Source organism: Cervus elaphus, chromosome 30 (genome assembly GCF_910594005.1).
Source record: "Cervus elaphus chromosome 30, mCerEla1.1, whole genome shotgun sequence".
NCBI classification, from domain to species: Eukaryota; Metazoa; Chordata; class Mammalia; order Artiodactyla; family Cervidae; genus Cervus; species Cervus elaphus.
In genome coordinates this window covers 74,816,388-74,841,446 of record NC_057844.1, presented here as the reverse complement: position 1 = coordinate 74,841,446, position 25,059 = coordinate 74,816,388, and the positions used below count along the sequence as shown (strand labels likewise).

At 51.5% G+C, this 25,059-nt stretch overlaps 1 protein-coding gene across 1 annotated transcript in view; it reads right to left on the bottom strand.

The window, feature by feature from the left end:
• Positions 1 to 2,669: 2,669 nt before the first annotated feature.
• Positions 2,670 to 25,059, bottom strand: part of FARP1 (FERM, ARH/RhoGEF and pleckstrin domain protein 1) — a 300,786-nt gene continuing 278,396 nt past the window's right edge. Inside the window, exons 17-27 of the mRNA XM_043892272.1 lie at positions 23,277 to 23,358; positions 17,981 to 18,218; positions 15,707 to 15,837; positions 11,544 to 11,612; positions 11,191 to 11,280; positions 10,449 to 10,531; positions 10,237 to 10,349; positions 9,657 to 9,820; positions 6,368 to 6,475; positions 5,839 to 5,990; positions 2,670 to 4,176 (exon numbers count right to left, since the gene is read on the bottom strand). Of these exons, the coding sequence (XP_043748207.1) occupies positions 4,095 to 4,176; positions 5,839 to 5,990; positions 6,368 to 6,475; positions 9,657 to 9,820; positions 10,237 to 10,349; positions 10,449 to 10,531; positions 11,191 to 11,280; positions 11,544 to 11,612; positions 15,707 to 15,837; positions 17,981 to 18,218; positions 23,277 to 23,358 (1,312 nt within the window). The 3' untranslated portion in view covers positions 2,670 to 4,094. The remainder of the gene's footprint in view (positions 4,177 to 5,838; positions 5,991 to 6,367; positions 6,476 to 9,656; positions 9,821 to 10,236; positions 10,350 to 10,448; positions 10,532 to 11,190; positions 11,281 to 11,543; positions 11,613 to 15,706; positions 15,838 to 17,980; positions 18,219 to 23,276; positions 23,359 to 25,059) is intronic.

Genomic DNA, 25,059 nt, shown 5'->3' with positions numbered 1-25,059 from the left:
TTTTTGCATACTCTCCTTGGAACGTGACTCTTTAAGAGGGGGCAGGGTACCTGCCATGTGTGGTGTGTATGTGTGTGTGTGAGTGGTGTGTGTGCACGCGTGTGTGCACTGATGAGGCTCCAGGAAGAAGTGCCCATGTTCAAGCTGCAGAAATGTCCAGGTCAGCTCCCTATGCAACTTTTAAAAACGGTCCCCTGAAGAGATGCGTGACTACTGCTGGCTGGTAAAACTGTTCCGTCTTCCGAGTCATTTGCTTTCTTCCTTGAAGGAGCGGATGTCCACCAGTTGGTCAGCCGGGTGTCTCTGTACTTTTCTCGGCCTGTGGCAGGGGTCTCTGGGACGGAAAGTTGAGTTCTTGCCCTGATTCTTGACCCATCTGAGTTACGTGTGACATTCTTGTATATTTGTTGATACAAATCATAGTCGACTTTTGCTGGAGTAGCAGTTCTTGAGGTGGAATCCAAGGCTTTTTGGAAGGAGGGAAATTACTGGGTAAACTTGAGGACAGGTCAGTTATCTGCAGGCCCAGTGGCCTGGAAGTCACCGGGAGAGACCGCTGAGGGGTGCTTCTTGTTTGTTTGGTAGTGGAACGGAGCTAGTTTCTAAAACTCTAAAATTGTCGTGATTTTTTTAAAATTAAAAGTAGATTTGGGTTGTTAATTTCCGTAGAGGATACATTTTGGTTAGGAGACATAGAACCAAATTGTGAATCCTCCTTGTGCAAATATGTAAAACTAGAAGAATTAAGTATTTCGTTTTGTGTTTTGGAGAGTGTTATCAGGGGGCTCTCTCTTTCCCTACGTGAGGCATAAGCCACAGCCGAGTTTCGTCCGCGGCTGGAGAAAAGCATCAGAGGACGGAGCCGTGTTCCGCCAGGGGTGTGCCGCTCAGCTGATCTCAAGAGCCCTGTCACAGCAGCTTTCTGACCTCAAGTTCTTCAGACCCGCATACAGACAGTGGTTTCAAGACCAGACGCTGATGTGAGTGATGGTGACGCTGACAGGTGGATGGGGCTTGGCGAGGTGGTGTGACCGGTTAGCAGACAACCAGTTAGCAGTCACTGGTGGACAGCAACGCACATCTCCCAGGTCAAAAGGCCAACTGTTCTGGGATTTGGTTGGAAATGTCTTCTGTTGATGGGCTTCTTGGGGTGCGGGGAACGCATGTTTTGACCAGCTTTGGAAAGTGGGTCCACTTCCCCTCTTGAGTTCTCCTGTTTGCTTTCTGTAGGCAGAGCATCTTGTTGAGTCAAGGGGGGCTAGCGTTGGTCCATGTCAGGTCGTTTGTTAGAAGACCAGGCACCAGAGCTCCAGCAGGACCCCCTCGGGGGGTGAACAGCAGGTGGTGGTCAGCCAGACCTGTGAGCTCGGCATTTGCGCATTGACCACCACACCGGAGCCTCTGGCTGGTGACCCCCAGCGGTCAGCGGCCTGTCTGCCCACGCTGCAGACGGCAGGGGTGCCCACACGGAAGCACAGCCAGCCTTTGGGAAGTGGAGGCGGTGGGCCGATCGTGGCTGGTGGCTTACACTTTGCAAAGTTGTGTCTTCTGCACGGGCTGCACCATCGTGGTCTCGGGGCCTTGGGGTCATCTCGCTATAACCAAGTGCCACCCACCTTCCCAGTCTGACGGTTTTGTTCAACGGGTCTCTTGAAGCGTTTCGTTGGGTTCTTTACGCGGCATTTTGTACCTTCCTTTCAGCAAAACATGCGGTCTATTTATAAGCATTTTTAAATTTTTCCTTCCTTAAAAAAAAACGGCTTCTGTATTTCTGCTATAAAATAATGGCAATAACGGGGGAGTGCTGCTGCAAGGCGTGTTCTTAAGCACAGGGCCTGTATTGTGCGAGGGTCAATAAAGTTCACAGAAACAAACTGTTTTTGGAATTGTGTCTTGTGTGCAGAGGGAATAGACGATGTTTGTGTTGTGGGCCCCCCCAAGCCCAGGTTTACATGTATGAGGCGGTGGGGGCCGTGGGAGACAAGTGATGCAGGTGGACCTCCAGACTGAGGTCACACCCACCCCAGCAGTCTGTCACCCCTTCCACCACCTGGGGAGACAGCCTCTGTGACCAGGAAGCAGGCCCCCAACAGACACCCACCCACCAGGACCTTGTCCTTCCAGCCTCCAAACTGTTGGTTTTCCTGCTTGTTTTTTAAGAAACGTGTTTTATACGCCACCCTGTCGATGGTATGTTTGTTAGCAGCCTGAATGGGCTGAAGTGGAGGGTGTCCCTGAAACTTCGTGTTTCCAGCAGCTTGGGGGTGGTCTGAGTCACCCCTGTGATCTGGACTTGGGTTATCGTTGACATCGCAGAGGGACACAGGTAGGTGTGAACAGAAGACCGACCTAGGAGACGAGTGACTGGGGAGGCTTCTGGAGATGTTTGCTGACTCCATCGCAGCTGTTCGGGGACTGGGGTCAAACTGGTACTGGCCCCCCCATCTCGCCCTCAGCCCTAAGTCTTCCAGAGCCTCTGACAGGTCTCTTGGAAATATTCTGCTTCCCAAGTTGGGAGAAGCAGATGAAACTTATCAGATTCCAAGTTTTTCCAAATACGCTGTCTTGGCAAGCGGTTGTCTGCACCCCTTCATCCCCACTCCCTGTAACCAGCTGCCTCCCCAACCCACCAGCCCGAGAGGCAGTTAAAAGACATGAGACAAGGTTGGTTGGTTTGCCTTAAAACTTGAGTGTGCTGGATTGTGGCGTGAGGTATTTTTTTTTTATTCCCTTTTGTTAGTACTTAAAACCATCTGTACAGATTGTAAGGCAAGTGATTCACACATCTCAAGTTCCTCATCCATTTGTGTGTTTCCACGTACGCCGGTCACAGCCCCGCCCCCCCACGGCGGTGTGGGGTGCTGGAAGGGAACCGTGGGTGGATGGGTCGCCCCCCCCCCCCCCAGGGGCTCAACAGTATCAAGGGAATAGCGGCCACCTGATTCCCCACGGAGACAGGCAAACGGATTCTGACTGGTGGCCCCAGCGGTCACTGGAACCCTGTGTCGTCCGACTATCAAGGATGTGCAATGTCACGTGTCCGTCCGTACCCCAGGCCTGGGGGTGGTGAGTACAAAAAGGAGGAAAGAATGGTTTGTGAAGACAGGCACGATATATATATATATATATATATATATACTACTATTGAGTGTGCAGTTCCAAACCACAGGTGCAGGAGGATACAGGAATGATTGTGGGGGACTACGCACCCACACCCCAACACAGCACAGGTGGCCCTGGCCACTGACATACACGTTCTCATGCTTGTGAAACAGCAAAACACCACGGCTTACTACCCTCCCATCAACACAGCACTCGGTACACGTGACAGTCCAGAGAGCTTCTCCCAACAGAAAACAACCCGCCACACCTCGTAAATAGCCATCACTTCAACAATTTGGTCAGCCTACACCAAGAAGTAGGTCTGGGAACCAGCGTTTCCCTGGAGCCCGAAGCTCCCAGTGGGATACAAGGATGCTGCAAATTGCTCGTTTTATCAAAGAAGTAAAATCCTACTAATTTCCTATCATTATAAAAGTAGAAAGATTGGGGTGGGGGGGGACCCAAATCTGAAAATGATCTCATTTGCTTATTAAGACTGTGCCATGTGTATTGCAAACACTGGAAAACCCATTTTGTAAAATGCAGCAGCCTAGAAATTAAAAACCCCCCCGAGTTTTAAGGAAAAAAAAAAAAACAACACTTGCCCTGTCTTTTGGTTGAACAGATGTGTTGGTACTGCTTTTAAGGTGCAGCCGTGGAGGAAAACAAATGTCATTTGGCACCATCTCCACGACAGTGTTTTAACACTGGCACGAGCTGGAGAGAGGCCACCGAGGGGACGACGGCCAGAACGCCGCCCGCACCGGAGATGGCGGGGTGCAGCCCGTGCAGACGCGAGATTACCAGCCGAAAAGACAAGGTTTAAAAATGGTCCTGTGGGGACAGGTGAGAGTTGCTGCAAAACCATGTTTTTTGTTTTTGTTTGTTTTCCAGACAGGTGTTAATTTTACTAGGCTTCATTAATACAGGAGAGAGAAAACGCCTTCCGAGAGTCACCACGGCTGAAGCAATCCACGTGTGTGTCCCCGCCATCAATACATGTGAGATTCCTTGTGACTCAGGGCGTGGGCACGTGAGGCCGAGCTGGTGGCACTTCGGATCACCTCCATCCATCTGGGAGAAGAAAGAGAAATAACTGTCAGGGCCCGCTTCTTACAAACCCGTGGCTCTGAAAGGTGCTTCCTTTGTTACAGCTCCTGATCCTTGGTAGTTGTTACAAAGCCACACAGTCTTACCCAACACTGCCTGCTGGATAATCTATTTTAGCAGAAGATATTGTAAATGAACTCCTAGCTCCCAGGTAAATCGGGGGGCGGGGGGAGGCACTAAGTGTTCCTCCTGAGGAACCCACTCTGAGAACCACTGACCTGGGCGCACTCACCCTGTAGAAATGCCCGAGGTGGGGCTACAGCACCCACTCCTCCTCAGGACAATGGGTGGGGCCTCGTCCTGCTTATCGGGAATTCCTACATTCAAGTATTTGCAGTATAACCAGTGGGTTGAGCTGGGGGCCGCTGCTCAGCACATCCATCCCCGCCCCAAACAACAAAGCCTCCTCTGGTGTGAAACGTCAGCACTGCCCCATGGGGAAAACTCAGGGCGGTGAGCCCAGCTTCCTGCCTCTGTGGAGCTTAGAGGGCTTAAGAAAAAGAAAGTGAAGTCGCTGAGTCGTGTCCAACTCTGCGACTCCATGGACTGTAGCCTACCAGGCTCCTCTATCCATGGAATTTTCCAGGCAAGAGTACTGGAGTGGGTAGCTATTCCCTTCTCCAGGATCTTCCCCACCCAGGGATCGAACCCGGGTCTCTTGCATTGCAGGCAGACGCTTTACCAGCTGAGCCACCAGCTAATCCCACGCTTCTGCTGCTGCCAGGCTACATTACCCTTGCCACAGCAGCGACAGCATCTCAGTTTTCCAACCCAGAGTCACATTTGAGGACTGCGAACCCCCAGGCTCACTTTTTAGGCAGTGTCGCTTAGGGACCACGGTTCTGGGATGTCTCTGGCACCTTCAATCCTGGTTTTAAACGTCTGTGCTCTTTGCAGCAAGCTAACTTTACCAGGGCTCGTGCCTGGATCGTAACTGGGGCAATGATCAGAAACTCTCGTGGGCTCATGGCAGTGGGGCCAGGAGAGAAACTTCCCCCTAATAGGGATGGTTCCGCACTGACAACTACTTTCACAGCCTGCCCCACGATGTGAGACCCAGAAGACTCAGAACTTGGACTTGAATGTGGACAAATGAGCTAGACTGCCTCCTTTAGTTCTATCTCTTGGCTAAAAGGAAGACCACAGCCCCTGGATCTCTATACCATGGAGCCAGTCTCATTGATCAGGTAACTCTCAGAGGCACTGGGATTTATTTTTTCTTCCTTCCTCGTGTTGTCTTTTGGCCTGAAACTTAGCCTTTAGGCCATAGGACTAAGCTACTGCAGCCATCAACGGAAAAACACAAGTTCCAGATCAAAAAGTGTGCCATGCATAATGTGGGAACTAGCGTCCAGGTTAAGGGCTGATGTCTCCAGGGAAAGTCACGTTTCCTTTATCCCAGGAAAACAGGTGGATCCTCGCATTGGGCAGAGGGAACCCAGATCTTAGGAAATACTTCCATTTTAAGCAAGCGGCAGGGTTAGAACGACAAGCCCATTCCAGAAGGAAGCAGGAGTCCAGGCTGCAGGCAGCTGCTGCTAGGATGGCCTCTCTGCTCACTCGCTTGGGAGGCAGCCCACGGCTCAGAAGAGCGTCCTTTCTCTGTAGGTGCCCGGGCACACTCACCTTTCAAACGTGTATTCGCTTTCGGCCCTGAAGTAGTACACATGGGACTTGAAATGCAGCTTGAACACGTAGTCTTTGTGGATGTCCTCAGATTCTGAGGGGATGGTGAGCGAGTAGCCAAGCAGAGGCAGGCTGGCAAGGGGGTGATTGTCCTGGAAAGAGGGCACAGAGCAGAGGGGGTGAGGCGGCTGCAGGCGTGGAGCCTGCGGCCGTCACCCCACCGCAGTCTTAGCTGAGAGGTCCTAGCCTTGATGGATTAGCTGGACACCAGCGCGTCGGCCACCTGTTAAAGCCATCCTCCCTCCCTTGTCCAGCCAGCAGACAGATGGCCCCTTTCAAGGTGGAAGCCACCCTTCAGCAAATAGGTAAACGTCAGCCTCCACTTGGACCTGAGGGGTCTCTGATGGCTGTACCTTTGCATGGCCTGGCTGGGCGGCTCAAGTTCTACATCCTTCCAGAGGAAAGCTGCCTGTCTCCCAAGAACAGGGTGCTGGGGGAGGGTCCTTCAGCACCCACCCCAGCCACCTACCTGGTGTGATTTGTAGAAGAAGAGGCAGAAGTTCGTGAAGACCACCCACAGCTTCTGCCACCCGTTGCTGTTTTTGAATTTCCTCAGCAGGTTCCCAGACAGCTGATTCTGGAAGACAGGGAGGCCTGGAAGGAGCAGAGGTGGGGGCGCCCCTGCTCTGGATCCACAGGCGGGGCTGTGACCCTGTGAACGGGCTTCCTGAGGACGACTTACGAAAACGACCTTTCTCCCTGGTAGGGGGCGAAACCCTTGGGAGAGTGACTGTGTGAACCTGGTTTAACTTTCCTGTCTCTGGTTGAATGATGTCCTCCAATAATATCTTGAAGCCCTAACTCCCCTCTCCGGTACCTCCCACTGGGACGTTACAGGAAAATATGGTCATCAGATGTAGAATGAGGAGGAAACCATCCTGGAGCTAAAGCTGGGCCTGTACCCACTACAGCTGACATCCTCAGGAGGAGGAGAGGACGGTGCCCGTGTGGACTGAGACTGCCTCAAGTGATGTGTCTACAACCCAAAAAACGCCAAGGCTGGCACTCAACAACAGAAGCCGGGGAGGTAAGGAAGATTCCTGCCACACAGGCTTCAAAGGGAGCCTGCACCCCCAGCCACACTGATGTCTAGACCTCTGACCTCCAGGACAAACCTGTTGGCAGTGCTTGTTACAGCATCTCTGAGAAAGGACCCCTCCCTGTCCATTCTAAGCTCGCGGGAGCCCCAGGCCAGCCAGCAGCTCCTGAGCGCCACCTGGTGGCCGTGGCTGGAACATTTCAGCGCAGTGCCTCCTGGCCCAGTCCTCGGCCTGCTCAGCACTGGTGGGGCCAGGCATTCCTGAACTCCCAGGGGAGCCCTCCCTCCAAAGGCCCCGTGTCACCTCTCAGAGGACCCCGAGAAGGCTCCTCCACGACTCTGACAAGCCAGCAGCTCCTTCCCAGGAAGACTCAACGAAAAGAGAAGTGGACAGTGATGATTGCACAGCCTTTGTTATCACCGCCACTAAATCGTTCACTTCAAAATGGTGAAATGGGCAAACTCACCACAATAAAAAACATATATACAATTATACCTGTCTACTGTACTCTCTCCCTCTGGGGCTTTTCTGTATTTACTCAAACAGGCACTCTTAATTAACGCCCCTATGAGAAGAGTTTAAATGGCTCTAACGACAGGTTGCCTGCAGTCTGATGGGGAAACAGGGTGTTAGGCTGAGAGAAGGAAGGAAGCAGAGCTGGCGCCCGTGGCCGGGGCGCTGCAGACTGTGTGCCATCACCCCTTCTGGCTGCCGCTCGCCCACTGGTGAGAGTTTCAGCAGGTGAAAGCGGCAACCAAGTGGTGCTTTGATGCTTCTGAACAGCGTTAAGATTGCATGCAAGCCTCCCTGTGGAGGAAGGAGATTAGCACATTTTCCTTTCCTCATGCTGCTTATTTTTTTATACTGAATCCAATAACTTCTTCCAGACAAAGTCCAAAAAAACCTTTCTCTTGGCTGTGGTTGTCTTTGGAACTGCCACCGTAAAACCACACTGGCCCGGGGCTCACTCCCACGGGCTGCAGCCCTCAGCAGATTCTTCCTCCAAGGATCACACAGCAAGTATTTGGATCTCTATAGTAACCACTCAAAAATGGAAACCCCCGTTCTTCGCTGACAGGCTAGAACCAGGCAGGAGGCAGGCAGGGTTTGGGTTGTGGTCACCACGTACTGACCGGCTCTGCCACTCGGCCGACCCTGCACACACAGGGCTTCACAAGGCTGACGCACCCAGAGGGCTGTGTCTGGGCGGCGTCCTCTGTGCCTCCAGGGATTAAAGAGGCGGTTTCTTACCGAATTCTCTACGGCCCTGACTACACATTGTGAAGGCGAGCATAAAGTGAGGCAAAGATGATCTCTCCTGCACGGCACGGCCCTTCCCCCTGGCCACGCCTGGACAGCAGATCTGATCAGGTATCTCTTCAGGGAAGATCACTGGTTCTTCCCTGCTCCCTCCTTGTTGGAAACATCCCTGTTCCCTGGAGGAAATCTCTGGTTGGCAAGCTCTGCCAACAGATGCAGTCGAAGTGTGAAGGGAGGGAGGAGGATGGGTATTTTCTTGGGAAGAGAGAGCCCCCTCCTCTCCGGGGGTCGGCGGGGCGGGGGGTGGTTGTTCAGTGATAGCCCAGCCCATGCAAAGGCCAGGGACAGCGGGCACAGAGTCCCCTGTGTATGTTTTGAGAAGGAAGCATGGGTTTTAAAAACATCCGTAGCAGGGAAACTCAATAAAAGCACTCGTCTGGAACTGACAGTCACTGCCAGAGAATCATCTCAGACAACCCTATCCATCAAGATAGGCGGCTTCCCTGGTGGCTCAATAGTAAAGAATTCGCCTGCAATGCGGCAGACCCCTGGGTTCCATCCATGGGTTGGAAGAATCCCCTGGAGGAGGGCATGGCAACCCACTCCAGTATTCTTGCCTGGAGAATCCCCATGGACAGAGGAGCCTGGCAGGCTACCATCCACAGGGTTGCGAAGAGTCAGACATGATTGAGCAACTAAGCACGTCCATCATGAAACCTTAGGCACAGTCCCAGTACTGTTGATTCAAAAAGTAAATGAACTGCCGTTCTTAGCTCACCATCTCTTATGTGACATCTTTTGGACCAGGCGTACCTGGAGATCCAGAATTTGTCACGTTTTAGAAAGATCACCCAGTGCCTCTACTTCCTAGCACCCCAGGCAGCGGAGTCTGGGGCCACAGCACAGAATCTGATTCTTCAGCAAAACAGGGGCGCCCACAAAACCAGTAAACAGCCTCCTGATGCAAATGGGCTATGTCGGTAATTTAAGTCCTGGGCTTTGCGTTTTCTGAAAGGTTAGGGATTATGAATCTGGACTGGGGGATGCTTAGAGAATGGGGTTTGGAGAGTTCTGGAAGGTTCCTGGCCCCAGACATGCCGGAAAGCAGGCTTCTCGCATGTTCTCCCATGAATGACACCTGCTAAAGCCCTGGCTGGCCCCAGCTTTCCAGCCACTCCGCCTCCCTGCACCCGATTCAGCGGGGGTGGGAGGCTCCAGGGTGCCGCCAGCACAGGGCTTGGGTGGCCCAGCCCCGACTTCCCGGTGCCGACACGCAAAAAAACTGCACGGACCGTCTGTGCCCTATGACTGACTCCACGAGAGAAGAGGTCCCGGGGAGCAAGAGAAAACCATCAGTGGGCAGACAGCCTGGGGATGGACGGAGGCCCAGACCGGCGGTTCCGCAGCCGCCCAGGTCGCAGCCCCGCGCACGCGCAGAAGGCCCTGCCCCGCCCCTACCTCCACGGCCACGCTGAAGTCCACCATGGACACGCTGGTGTTGCGGTGCCAACATACGTGCACCATGGTGTTGCCGCGGTGCGGGGCCTGGCGCTCCAGCGAGGTGCGCGACGCACTGAGGTCGTCCTCCGACTCCTGGTCACCCGCCGCCTCCTCGGGGGACTCTGTGGGGGGTCGGGGGGGAGGCGAGAGGGGAGCTTCCATCTCTGCCCTCCATGAAGTGCAGGACGGCCTTTCCTGCACTTTCCGGCTCCCGGGGGGGCCTAGACACCCCCTGGGCAGGAAGTCATACAAGGGCTTGGGCTTGGTCAAGGGGTCCCGCCAGCCCCTCGGCCAGGAACCCCTCATAGTATTTTCTCCACCCTCCAGACGCGGACAAGCAGCAGGGCTGGTCCAGAAAAGGGGATTTCTCTGCTCGCTCGTAACTGTTCAGTTCCTGGATGTTTAGCTTAAAACACAAACGTAGACCGTGAACATGAGGCGCACCGGTAAGGCGATATTCAGTCCTAGGATGCCCTCCGAGAGCCAGAGCGGTCCCTCCCGGTCCTGGCTAATCCCTCCGGGGCCCTGGGGCACTTACTGTTGTCTGGGGGGCTGCTGGCCAGGAACTCAGGGGCGGGGCCGCTGCTTTTCTCGGCCAAGTCGATGGCCATCTGTATGTCCTCCACCCACTTGTCCATCTCCGGCCGAGAACTGGAAGAGAGATGACCTCAGATTTTTTTTCAGGCCACAGGGAGGTGGGGGTAGGGGGAAAGAGGGTACCCAGGTCGAAGCTCAGGCTCCCCGAGTTACCTGGCGGCCACCACGATGGACTGGCGCTGGCCCCGCAGGGTCAGGCAGTGGGGGACGCCCCACTCCTCTTCACTTTCCTCCATCTGTAGGGCGAGTGTGGTCATAAGTTACGGCCATGCAGGGGGCGGGCCACACTTTGTGAGTTTTCCAAGTTTCACTGAACTGGCTACAGCCCCCAGGGACCAAGTCAGAAAAATCCCAATCCGGATGGTAAATGCAAACTGAAAATGCACTGTCTTCTCCTCAGCAGAGCCATAGACTTCCCTCTCCCTGACCACCGAGAGAAGCGTCTGGGGGATAAGCCTGGGAAAGAATTCTATGGACACTGGCTCCTTGTCTGCCTCGCCCACCAAGGCTCACAGAATGTGGACACCCATCTACGGGACATTTTGGGGAGAAAGATGGTTTCCTGGTCTTTACTCCCCGTGGGTGGTGCGGACACAGCCTGTCAGGGCCTTGGGGCCAGGCACCAGGCAGTAAGAGGCACGTCTAAACCACGTGGCCTCGGCAGCTTGCCTCCGCACCCGACTCCAGAAGGAACGGGCGTGCATCCCCCCTGCAGGAGGAGTGCAGTCCCAGGGCCCGTCCAGGGCAGCCCTAGCAAAGCCCCAGGTTTTTTCACGGAGCCCATGATGCTCTCACTTCCTCATCAAGTCCCTCCGCCCCTTCCTTCCTCGTGAGGTCACTGGCTCCTAGCCCAGAGGACCAGGTCCCCTGGCCCAGGCCCCAGGTGCATACTCACGGTCATGCCATAGAGCGGGAGCTGCCCGTGGACTTTAAATTGATTCGAGGCCGTCAGCCCCCGGCTCGTGTACAGTAAGACGTCGTTGAACTAGAGGAACGAGGACAAGAGTGGCTGAGACGAATGGGCCCCGTATGAAACCAACAAGGGCAGAAACAACCGATATATTTTCAGAACGCTGCGTGAAAATCCGTGGACCTTAACAGACCTGAGCAGCTCTGACTGCTCTTCCTGCCTCCCATGTATGCCCGCTCTGGGGTGGCTAACGCCCAGCCCCGTGCCCCTTGCCAGTTCAACAGGCCCACGTGTCACCGATCGTGGTGAGGACAGACAACCCTGCTCTCACCACTTACCAGGAAGAACATGCGCTGCTGGAGCCCCTTCCCGGAGAGCTTGCTGAGGCTGCCCAGGCGGATGAATTCCTGAGGAGAAGACACACCCACGCGTTGGCTCAGAGCCTGCAAACCCGTGTCCGCGCAGATTCAACAGCCACGTGAGATGCTTCCACCCACCGCGGTCCCTTTCACGCTAAAGATTGTAGCGATCACAGCCCCTGTTTACTGAATGCCCAGCTGTGCTGCCTCTCAGCACTTCCCCTTCCCAGCAACCTGCAAGGCCGAGGCTAACTTCAGCTCCAGTACCAGATGGGGAGCTGGCGGTCAGAGGTCTACGGGCAGCTTCATACTGGGACCAGTCACTGTGCACTCTGCCCCCAGTTCCTGCGGGCTTCCGCTGCAAAGAGGTGACCAAGGACCCAGGAGGGATACAACGGGGCAACAGGGGGCCAAGGATGAGAGATACGCCATAGGCGACAACTATGAGTAGAGGGATCTTCTTCACCACTAAAACACTGGTTATCGAAAACTAGTAACTGTGTTCTAGAATTAGAGAGCCACAAGCAAGGAAGAACAAAGATCCTGCAAGCTGCAACTAAGACCTGGCTCAGCTAAATAAATCAGTAAAAAATAAAAAATATTAAAAACAAAATAAATTTTTAAAAAGTATTAAAAACAAAACAACCCCCCCCCCCAAACCCCTGTGAAATAGGAGAAAAAGAAAAGGCCCCTAATATCCTTAAGCTCAATCGGCTTCCTTCTGGAACAAACTTCACAATGTCCAGGCCTCTGAGTTTTAACCAAATGAACCCCCACTGCACTCCTGGAAGGACTCTTTGGGCACACAATGCCTAGGGCAGAAAACACACCCCAGGGCCTGGCTCAGGCCAGACTGTGCTGGGGTCTTTTGCCTCGGAAGAAATCCTGTTTCCAGGACGTGACATCTCAGCCTGACCCCCACCAAGAAGGCAGCAGGATTATGCCCGGAAGCTGTGTCAGGAATTAAGACTGCAGGGAGCGTGAACATCAGCTGTAAATCTCAATTTTTCAAATTCCACATGTAGACCAACCTACTGGAGCTGTCTTTCCACTCATCAGTTTATTTCTATGATTTTAAAAAGATAATCAATTAGCCTTGGTGTGTGGAACAGCCCACCTTAGAACTTGGCCCTCTGAGGGCCTCGGGTCCCTCTTTCCCATTTCCGTCAGGGTTGACTCGAAACACTGAGGGGCCGTGAAGCTGGTTGATCCACAAAAGAACAGAGATAAAGGCAGGTCCTGCAGTGTGTACCCAGCACCCCAGTTCTGACTTCAGCTTCATCAGTGATGATTTATTAGCACACGGAGTGTGCCTGACATGTGCTGGCTGCTTATATTAGGTCCATGCACAAGCCTGTAAATTCATCCCCATTTTTCAGATAAGGAAACTGAGCAGCAAAATGAATAAGGAACTTGCCCACACCTGGTCAGCTGGTGGGTGATGGAGCCCACGTATGGGGAGACAATTTGGCGCCCTGTACAATGCTGTAGTGTGCAAGTGAACGTGAAAGTCACTCAGTTGTGTCCGACTCTCTGTGACCCCATGAACCATACAGGCCATGGAATTCTCCAGGCCAAAGTACTGGAGTGGGTAGCCTTCCCCTTCTCCAGGGGATCTTCCCAACCCAGGGATCGAACCCAGGTCTCCCGCACTGCAGGCGGATTCTTTACCAGCTGAGCCCCCTGGGAAGCCCGCTGTGCTGCGTACTCAGTTACATTATAACAAGTGTATATGTAGTCTTTTCAAATGAATGGAGGTGGGACAAGAGAAATATATTTACTATGTTAGTTTTGCTGATTAAATCTCATTTGATCCATATAACCTTCTTAGACCTTTGCATAGGAATCAAATGTTTTTCTATCACAGGCATGATCCTATGCTAGTTTTAGAAATCAATCCAACTGTTGGGTTTGTTGCCAACTAACTGTGTCCAGTATTTCTGGGTTACCTTGATGAATTTCTGTGCTCCAAGGTTCTAATTGGTTGGCTCTGAGGAAATTAAAGGGAAAATGATAAGTCATGTTCAGTCAGTCACGATTGATATTCCTCTCAGCTGGCCAATTAATAATACCTGCTCTGACCCTGGCCATAGATTTAAATGTTCTTTTGGGGTCACTCAAACTCAATCTGAGTGATGAGCTATGTCTCAATCAAAAACTTAACCTCTCGTCTACCAAAAGGAAAACTCCCGCAATTCTGGGCTGGATCCATATGATTAACACCAGGCTGTGGTCATTTGGAGAAAGAAATGGCAACCCACTCCACTATTCTTGCCTGGAGAATCCCATGGATAGAGGAGCCTGGCAGGCTACAGTCCATAGGGTCACAAAGAGTTGGACCGAGTGACTATTATGAACACACAACCTATGACAGAGAAAGTATGGTCCCCATGTTACAGAATGAAAGGAACACTCCAGGAGGCGAGACAGCCCAGTTCTGCTGGAGCCAGAAAGTGAACCCAGGGCCCCCTACTCCAATCCACTGCTCTTTTCACAGCACCGTGGAAATGATTTCTCAAAAGAAGAAGTTCCTTACAGATGCTCTGTTTGCCGCGTAGCATATAATATGTTAAATATTTTATAACATCCGAAGTTAAGAGAAAATTATACTGATTCTGCAAGGCTTTAAAGGCTTCTGCATGGATGGGTGAACACGGGTTGTGATGTGCTGAGTCCTGGCAGAATTTTCTCACCAGTAGAGCTAAAGTCAAGTCCCAGCTTTAATTTCCAGCTGACAGTTAGCACATAACTCTTCTGAAGTTTTATAGCCGATACTCTGCTCAGCTTTGTAATTAGGCTTCCCAACAGAAAGACCCAATACCCAAAAAGATGAGGGATACTTGCCTGAAGTTTAAGGTAGGTATATGACGGATCAAAGAAGCTACAAATGCCCTTCTGAACCTGGGTTAGGTGTAGTTTGAGACAGGGGAGCTGGTAGAAAAGTTCCCATATAGAGATTTGATGAGATGGAGCTATTATTTTTAATTCCTGGTCAATGACTATTTCCCAGGAAGAGAGTTGGAAAGAGGCAGGCTACCCTGTATGTTTAAAATGCCCAGTGGCCTGGAGGGAGCATGTTTGATATTGAGGTCCTTTACTGTGAATGTCCTACCTGTCACGTGCATGGAGAAAGTGGAAGTGTTAAGTCACTCAGTTGTGTCTGACTCCTTGTGACTCCATGGTCCATGGAGTCCTCCAAGAATACTGGAGTGGGTTGTCATTTCCTTCTCCAGGGGATCTTCCTGACCCAGGGATCAAACCCGGGTCTCCTGCATTGCAGGCAGATTCTTTACTGCCTGAGCCACCGGGGAAGCCCCATGGGGAAGTAAAGGTTAAATAGCATAAGTGAATGTGTATCTCTCCCAGAACAGTGTTCTGGCTACAGTTTTAATTTCTAACTTTCCCACTTACATGGGAATTTATAGCACACTTCCGTGCACTAACTTCTTCTCTGCTTTCTATTGCCCCTTCACTCAATTTTTTTTTGTGGGGGGGCCACCACAAGGCATGTGGGATCTTATAACCCCTGGACCACCAGGGAAGTCCTTTACCCAATTCTTTAAAAATTTTTTTCCTTTTCTTCCATCTTCATTTACCTAATTTTTTTTTTTAAACAAGCAATCTCAAAGCCTCTCAGAATATGGTGGGGGAGAAAGTAAATAAGCACATCAGCCAATAAGGAGAAAAAGCAGAATATGAAGTCAAAGGATTCATCTATCTTCTTCTGACCCAAAATTTCTGAATTGCCACTGTAATATTCAAGGCATTTTCCCAGTTGTCTCCCCAGGTGGGGAAGAAAGCCTCTTCAGAAGGAGCGTATTTTAATTTTGGGGTGTCCATAATCAAAACGCTCCAATGTAAGTCACTGCAAGTCTTTCTTGGGGCTTCCCAGGTGGCGCTAGTGGTCAAGAGTCCAGCTGCCAATGCAGGAGACATAAGAGACACGGGTTTGATCCCTGGGTGGGGAAGATCCCCTGGAGGAGGATGTGGCAACCCACTCCAGTATTCATGCCTGGAGAATCCCATGGACAGGAGCCTGGTGGGCTGTAGTCCATGGGGTTGCAAAGAGTCAGACACAACTAAAGCGACAGCGCACACAAGTCTTTCTGGTTTCATCTCCAGAGTGTGCAGAGAGAACTTACCCTTCCTGGGATCACAAGATTGTCAACGCCAATCAAATCTTTCTTGAGTTCATGCAACTTCTGGAAATTCTCCATCTTAATCATCGTACCATGAAGCTGGGCCACCATTTCCGTGATCTCTGCCAAAGCAGCTGAGGAGGGAAACAGACACAAAAACTGCAGCATTCACGGCTGACAAGGGTCATTTCCCCCTACATCTTGAAGCTTATTTCTCCAGGGTAATATCCTCTGGTGGCTGAACTATGTTAGAAGCCTTTCTTCTAGGGAAGACACCGCTATTTCTCAATAATAAAAACTAAGTGATGGACTTTATGTATTGATTTGCTTGCTTTAAGTTTCCTGCAAACCATCTTGAAAACATCAATGCCCCCTTCATAGGTCGGTGGTGGACAGCTGTCCTTCAGTTAGAATTACTTGTTGGCAAAGAAGGGCAGCAGCGAGGGGTAAGAGTGCCTGGAATTTTGTCCCCAGGACAGAGATTTTTCTCCTGTTAGCTGGAAAGAACAGAGCAGAGTGAGCAAAGAGGCCACAGAAAAATCCCAGGCGAAGAAGAGATCTTTCTGGCAAAGGGTCTAACTGATAGTGTAACACTTTTGGGCAGCAAACATTCCAGCATGTCCTGGTTTTTCCTTCTGCACTCATTTATAGTGTTTACCAAGATGGCTGCAAAGAAAACTGCAACTAAATTTCCCAATATTGGGCACATCTCCCCTACACTGATGGGCTCTCAGGGTTGGGGCCTCGAGGGTCAGGCACAGACTGAGCCTTAGAGGAGGAGGAGGATTCTGCCAGGGAAAGGACCAGGAGGTGTTGGGGCGTCCAAGCGGAAGGAATAGAATATGCCAAGGCCTGAGGCCGCATGGTTTGTTTTAAAGACTGCCGTCTACAGCAAGTCAAGACCACGTCTCGAGCCATTTCTATTCCCGTTGCATGAACTACCGATATCTTCATTGGTGGTGGTATTGGTGGTTTAGTCACTAAATTGTGTCTGACTCTTGCAACCCCATGGACTGTAGCCTGCCAGGCTCCTCTGTCCATGGGATTCTCCAGGCAGGAACACTGGAGTGGGTTGCCATTTCCTTCTCCAGGGGATCTTCCTGACCCAGGGATCGAACCCAGGTCTCCTGCACTGCAGGCAGATTCTTTACCAACTGAGCTACCAGGGAACAATGTCTTCATTACTCTACCAAATCTTCCCTTGGGTTGCCTTTCTAAAAACCAAGATTAAGTTTACATGCTTTAGACAAGAGACCCAGATCCTGACATACTAACGGGTGTGCAAAGTCTCATAATCTGTCAAGAACCACCTGGGGAGGGAGTACTGTGTACAGACTGGCTGAAGAGTGTCCTGGCCCCAAGAGCTACAAGGGCTACAAGCCCCCAAGAGCTACCAGTCCAGGCCAGGGAGTGCAGACAGTAACAGACCACAAACAACACGAGAAGAGGAGGTAAGTTCAAAAAGATGTGTGACAGTGGGACAAGCATGGTCTATAGTGTCAACTCCCATCTTTGGCAGGCTGAGCGACACTCACAAATCCTTTACCCCCTCTGAAGCCTCTGTTTTCTTATCTATAAAGTGAGACAACAACCCTTCTCTCATGGGGTTGTTAAAGAAGTAAAGGTGTTAATGTTAGAAAGATACCTGGCACAGTAGCCGGCCCAGGTGCTGAGGGAGGGACAGTGAGTAATATCATCATCATCAGCTGGTAGGGAAGGATGGTCACGAATGTGGGTTCTGGGTTTAGGTTACAAGTCATTTACTTTGTAGCTGTGTGTCTCTGGGAAGGTTCCTTAACCTCTCTGGTCTCAGCGGTCCCCATATGTAAAATGAGCTCACCATTATCTTGTAGGCATTTCTTGAAGACTGAGAGCTGATACACCTGAAATGCTCAGTGTGGTGACCTCACGAATGCCCGACCTCACGAATGCCCAGCAGCAAGGAGCAGTAGTGTTTATTACCAACCGTTTCTGGTGGCCCACCCAAGGGGAAAGTGATGAGCTTCTACCATGCAGGTGAATGGAAGCTTTTTGGAAGGGACTGACTCTCAGTGGAGCTTCTCCAGGGTTCTTTGCACTAAACCACCCAGGATGGAAGGAGAAAACGCAGGCAAAAGGATGGAGAAGAGAAGCGAGTCATTACTGCCTTCTTGACAGGACAGACCAAGAGGGAACAGGAAATATCGGACCAGGTTCTACAGAGCGTGTCTGCCAGGCTTGGGACACAATCCCAGACACCTCCCCCTCCCCGCCCCCAACACACACACCCCCACTCACCTCGGCAGTCCCTGAAGTCGGTGTGGCTGGGCGGGTAGTGTTTGCACAGTCGCTCCAGGACCTGCTTGTAGTGCATGAGCCGGTGCAGCGGGCGCAGGAGGAAGGTGTTGAGCGGCAAGTAGCACACCTTCTGCAGCTCGAAGTCTCGGCACAAGCCCTCCAGCCGCCGGGAGCCCCGGATGCCCGTCTCCAGCGCCTCCAGCGCTTCGCTGTGCTTCCACAAGTGCGCGGCCAGTTGCTGGTGGCGGAGACGTGGGAGGGGGCGGGGCGGGGAGAGGGGCGGAGTCTGGCTCAGCCACGTGGTCCGCCACGTGACCCTCCCAAGGCATCACCTTTGCTTTCATTATGTCATCCCACTTGTTTAATCTCATGCTTTTACTACTTCACTAAGTTCTCAGGATGACATAAAAAAGCTCTATAAAAGCACAGAGCAGTTTAAAACACACAGGGATCATAAAATATTTGAGATGTATATGGAACACTAGAGATGTAAGTGTCCTTTTAAAACAAGACTGGTGAAACTCAGGGGAAATAAATGAATGGGAGTGCCTTCAGGGGGCTTGGGGTTTTCTCCTACTAAATGTCAAAAAAAAAAAAAAAAAATGCCAAAGAGGCCAGGGCCACTCAATAAACGTCACATAGTGAAAAGTACACATTTCTGTTTGGCTCCCTCCCCTTCGCTCATGTAATAACTGAGCATCTGCCGTGAGACACCTGCTCTGCTGGATTCTGGGGAGCGGATGGGAATGACAAGCCTTGGTCCTTCTCTACTGGGGCCTGACCGAGATCCTGTGCTTGGGCAAACTTTTGTCAGGCTCCTGAACCTTCTCCCAGACCTGGCTGTACACTTCCTTGTACCATTCAGTTTTAGAATCCTGTTATAAGTCAGTTCAACCAGAACCCTCCACCCTTGACATTGGGGGTCTCCATCTGCCACTGCCCACCAGGGGATGTCTTCACCTAAGAATCCTATTAGGTTGGTTCAGCTAGAATTCCCCCTCACGACCCTGATGTTTCCTCCGAGTACTTTTACACCCTCTGAGCCTGGCCCTGATCCTTGGCTGGAGATCCCCACTGCACTGAGAGCTGAACCCAGTCTCTCCCCCACTGTAAAGCTCTCCTGCAGTGTCCCCGCACCTACTGCAAAGGTCCTGAACTAAGTCTTCTCTACCATCCTTAACGACTGCTGCTGAATATTGTTTTCCTTTAACCGGTGGTGGTGGAGACACCTGCAGGGTAAGAAGTCTGATAGAGCATTTGAGAAGGGATTAACTTCTCATGGCAGCTATTGTCCTTGTCTTCCCCCTCGTTCCCAGAAGCAGGCTCACTGTCTGTGTGCCGACTCCCAGAACAGCTAGGTTCCCAATCCTGGCATCTCCACTCCCATACCCCACAAAGAGCTGGAAATCCAGGAGTCCAGACATCAACCCCCCCCCACTCCCCCCACCCTACTACAACTGAGGCTGCCCCCCAATCCTCTCACCCCAGGATGGGTGCTGCCACCTGTTACTCAACTCAGAAAAACTGGGAGAAGATTCCAGTCCTTCGCCAAGACCTACCAATTCTACCTCCTGCAGACTGCAAGCCTGTTCCTGGCGTCGCCCAGTGGTCACTGCCCTTGTTCTGGCCACTGCCAGGGTGTCTCCATCGGGGTCTCTGCCTCTACTTCTGCCCCCAACTTTCGAGTGCCCCCAAAAGGAACTTCCACCAATGCAGTCAAGCACACTGCCTCTTTCTTGGGATATGCCAAGAACTCCCACCATCTCAGGACAACCTCCAGAGTCCTCGGCAGGGTGCATGGAGCCCTGATCAGTGATCTCTCCTGCCCCCCGATTGTGGCTTCCTGCTACTCACTCCAGGCACCTACTGAACAACCTGCCCTTGAATATGCCAGGCTCTCGCACCCAGAGCCATGGCACAGGGCACTCTGCTCCTAAGGGCCCCCTTCAGGCTCAGCTCTGAGGCTTTCCCTGCTCTCCAGGCTGAGTTAGTGACTCCTCCTCCTCCTGGACCTCCTGTCCCCCTTAGCCATTATCATGTGGTCTCCCTGTTGAGTTTATTTGGTGATTTAAAAAATATAGATATATAGATTCATGCGTGCTGTGCTGAGCTGCTTCATTCATGTCCCACTCTTTGCAATCCCATGGACTGTAGCCCGCCAGGCTCCTCCCTCCATGAGATTCTCCAGGCAAGAATACTAGAGTGAGTTGCCATTTCCTCCTCCAGGGGATCTTCCCAACCCAGGGATCAAAACTGCGTCTCCTGCATTGCAGGTGGATTCTTCACCGCTGAGCCACCAGGGAAGCCCCATATAGATTCACAGAAGTTGCAAACACAAGTCCAGGGGGTCTTATGCATCCTTTCCCTGGCCTCCCCTCCTGCTCATATCTTGTCTAACTACAGCACTGGAGCCCAACCAGGACGCTGACACTGGGACAGTCCAGCGTTTATTTGGATTCAGCCAGTTATACACACCCTCACTTGTGTGTGTGCATATGTCAGTGTGTGTGCATGGGTGTGCGTGCATGGAGCTCTATGCAGTGTTCGCACACGCGCAATCCCTTTTTTTGAGAGTGTCCATCCTGTCACTACATACTCAGGGCCCAAAACACACAGTCGGCACCTCCAGGAGGCCTGCTGCCCGCCTGCAGTAATGAGTAGACGAACCACTGCAGGCATCCCGCTCAGGGTCTTGCAAGGTTCTGAGTACCTGGAGAGGTGGGTGCAAGGTCCCTGGAGCACAGAGGAGAATATGAACAATGGGGTAGAGTGGGTGGAGGGGTAAGGGACCTGGCAAAATTGTCCAGGGAAGGCTTTCGAGTTTGGACTGTATTCTCTAAACCACAGAGACACGAGGCAGCTTTGGAGCCTCATCAGGGTGGCTGTGATGTAAATGGTGGCTGGGGAGGATAAGAGGTAGCTGGTGAGTCATGGGGGAGAGAGCTGAGGGCCAGAGGGAGGGAAGTGCTAGGAAATGAACACGGAGAGGGGGCAGGAGGTGGCCAGGCCTGGGGAGAAGGTCACAGGGGAAGGGTCAAGGTGCAAGGTGAGGGCTTCCTCTGTACGTGTGGATGGCGAAATGCTGATGCTTCCAGTAGAACATTTCCGCCCGGGTGAGAGATTACCACTGGGTGCCTCTGACTTTTAGGCGGGATTGGAGCCCTGGCCGGCTCGCTCATCCCGTGCGGAGGGTCTGGGGACAGAAGCCAGTGATGTCCCCAGCCCTGTTGAACATCTGCACGTGTGCAGGTGGACGCCGGGGCAGGGGGATGGGCAGGAAAGGCTGCAAGTTGGAGCCCGTGCAAAGCACTGCAGACAGAAGTGCCAACACTGGCACTTCTCTAGAACCTTCTGCTGCTCCCCTCCATGCTCTATAGAAATCCCCTATAACCGACAATAACAGCCACAATAAAAAACAGAAATAAAAGTAAAACCAATTTCTCTAAAACGCTGCCAGAGTCTAAGCCTCCCCATCTATTTTTATTTTGTTTGCACAGAGTTCCGCGCCATAAATGCTTGTGGCGTTGGCACAGTAATTAAAATGCCAGCACAACCGAGGAAGCCGACTAAATGCAAAAATGCCAGCTCACTAGACGGAGGGGGAAGAACTGCCTTGGGCGGAAATCGGGTCGATTTTTAGGAGGTTTTAGATGCTAGGTGACTGGAGAGGAGCATGGATGTCTAAGCAAGGGCACCCTTCTGTGGGAGGGTCGCGAGGGGAGCTGGTAAACAGGGAGCACTCGGGGCTATCCCCGAGGGGGTGGGACACTTTCAAAACTCAACAATAACTGTAACTCTACCAGTGCTTTTGACATTATAGGCTCTCAGCTAGTATGGATGGATGGTAGATATAGACAGACAGAAGGATGGTTGGATGGACTGAAATGGTGACGGGACAAGCAACCTGCCGCCTTCTTTAGTGGGTAGATTTCGCCTGCAATGCAGGAAACGCAGGTTTGATCCCTCAGTTGGGAAGAACCCCTAGAGAAGGAAATGGCAACCCATTCCAGTATTCTTGCCTGGGAAATCCCATGGACAGAGGTCGCAGAGTCAGACACAACTTAGCGAAGTGATTAAACAACAACAACAAGCTTAGTTATTAGTTAAGGTTGTTAGACAGGCTTTGGAGGTTGAGATATAGGAAGATTGCTTTAAAATGTTAAGTATAAACATATTCAGGCTTCCTTGGTGGCTCAGACAGTAAAGAATCTACCTGTAACTCAGGACACCCAGGTTTGATCCCTGGGTTGGGAAGATCCCCTGGAGAAGGGAATGAATGTTGTTGTTCACTCAGTTGTGTCTGACCCATGGACGCAGTCTTTGTGACCCCATGGACTGCAGCACTCCAGGATTACCTGTCCTTCACTATCTCCTGGAGCTTGCTTAAACTCATGTCCATTGAGTCGGTGATGCCATCCAACCATCTCATCCTCTGTCTCCCCCTTCTCCTCCTGCCCTCAGTCTTTCCAAGCATCACAGTCTTTCCCAGCGAGTCAGTTCTTTGCATCAAGTAGCCAAAGCACTGGAGCTTCAACTTCAGCATCAGTCCCTCCAATGCATATTCAGGGTTGATTTGGCTACATACCCCAGTATTCTTGCCTGGAGAATTCCATGGACAGAGGAGCCTGGCGGGCTACAGTTCATGGGGTCGCAAAGAGTCAGACACAACTGAGTGACTAACACACACACAGAAATATTCATATTTGAAAGATAAATTGTGTGAGTTAAAACATTCCACTTTTAAAGGAATTACTAATGGATTCGAACGAAAGGCAAAAATGAAAATTTCAGACCTAAGGGGTGGGACAGATTTCAAACAAGAGGCAGACTACTGGTTCAGTCTGTCCCGACATTCTGGGAGACTTTCATTCTTTGGTGTCATTTAGATATTGCTTAATGGTCAAAAATATATTTACCTTATAAACTAACTGAAAGTCACAGAATTGCCTGGAATTCCTACATAGCTCTGAATCCAATATTTCTGTTGAAGAAGCCAAAACGACTACCAGTGAAATGCTCAGTCAACCAATGTTTTGTCTACACAGCTTTTTTCAAATGACTCATAGAAAATACCTGTTGTTCTGGTTACAACACAGAGCTTTGGAAAAGTACTGAAAATGCCTTCCCCAGAATGACTGGATTTTCTTTTATGCAGCCAAATAAAATTATCCAGACGAGGCAGGAGTTCCCCCAAAGCTCTGCTATATGCAGATGCGAATCACAGGCCGGGATCACAGTCTGAGTTATCTTCCCAGGGGAGCCCCGCCCCCACCTCACCTCCCCACCAGCAACTCACCTTCATCCCCTGAATGTTCTTCAGCATCACGTCTCCGATTCTTTGGTAATCTCCTCTGATGTGGGCATTCGAGCGGCCTTCCCTGGGAGCAAAGGGTTGGAAACCAAAGCGTTAGCAGTGAAAACATGACCGGATCAACGTGCAAGCCCCAGATGACAAACCATCAACCTTCACGTCTTCCTCTCCGCTAACCTAACTACTCTCCTTTCTGTGTGTGCCACAGGACATCAGCGCTAGAAGGGACTTCAAAATGACCCCACTACTTCTGCAGACAAAGAATTCATTCCATTTTTGCTCTGAAAAGTAGCAGGTAAGAGCTACTTTGTGTTCACTTTAATCTGATCTCATTTTACATTTCTTTTTCCATCCACGCTTGGGTGATTTTCTCAGCGTTAGAACAACGAGGAGATGACTTGCAGGAACAAGCTCATGAAACTGATTCTTTCCCTCAGACTGGGACTAACAGACACTTGTAAGAAGCCAGGCTTAGCCTCAAAAATCAAGGTTTCTGCTCCCAAGAGTCCTTACCTGAAGCAGACAAAGGGCTGTGTGAAAGGCCCTTGGCAAGAGAAAAATATAATTGAGGGAGTGCAGGAGACCCCCTGACGGAGGTGGGTATGTGAAGAACAACCCAGAAGAGGGCAGGATGGGGTCCCAGCTACTGAGATGGGTCAGGGGTCCCCCTGACATTGCTGGGTGATGAATGACAAAGATATGGGTGTTTTGAATGGAGCATCTGGGTATATATTAATTTCCCTTTGGCTCTAGGCTGTATCCAGTATTGATAATCTAGGGGCTTAAACAGCAGTGAGTAAAGGAATATTAATAATGGCAGCTTCGGTTACTGAGCACTGACCAATCACTGAATCCTCTTGGCAGCCTTGTGACCAGGTACCACCATCACCCCCTTTAAACAGCTAAATACTGAGGCACAAAGAAACGAAGCAACGTGTCTAATGTCAGTGATCACAAGGCTGGAGCTGGGACCCAAGCCCAGGTACCCAGCCTATACACTTCTAGCCACCACACCTGTGCATATCTGCCAATTAACCCGCTGAATCACCCAGAGAAAATTAAAACATGATTTTTCAACAACGAACCTGGCTAATATCTTCAAACCAACTGTTCAGGATAGCCAGAAGCCAATTTAAGAAAAAGGGACAAACTAAAAATGAAAAAAAAAAGGTAAAAAATCTGGGCAGGGAGGTGAGACGTGCTCAGGGTGGAATAAAATACCTGCAACCCGAGTGTGAAGTGAAGTCGCTCAGTCGTGTCCGACTCTCTGGGACCCCACGGACTGTAGTCCACCAGGCTCCTCCATCCATGGAGTTTTCTAGGCAAGAGTACTGGAGTGGGTTGCCATTTCCTTACACCCACAGGCGCTGCTGCCTTACGCCTCCAGCACCAGCAGGAATGACCCCCCTCCTCTCGGCATTCAGAGCTTTCCACAACTGCCGGCTCAACCTCTCACACCGCAAGGGTCTCAGGATGGGGAGAGGGCAGGGAGGAAGGTACTGAATGAGGCTTTCCAGGTGGTGCTAGTGGTAAAGAACCCACCTGCCAATGGCCGAGATGTGAGAGATGTGGGTTCGATCCCTGGGCTGGGAGGATCCCCTGGAAGAGGACATGGCAACCCACTCCAGTATTCCTGCCTGGAGCATCCAATGGACAGAGGAGCCTGGTGGGCTGCAGTCCACGGGGTCACGAGGAGTCGGACTCGCCTGAAGGGACTTAGCACGCAGGGGGCAGAAAAGTCTGAGCAGACAGAAACAGGAGGGCTGGC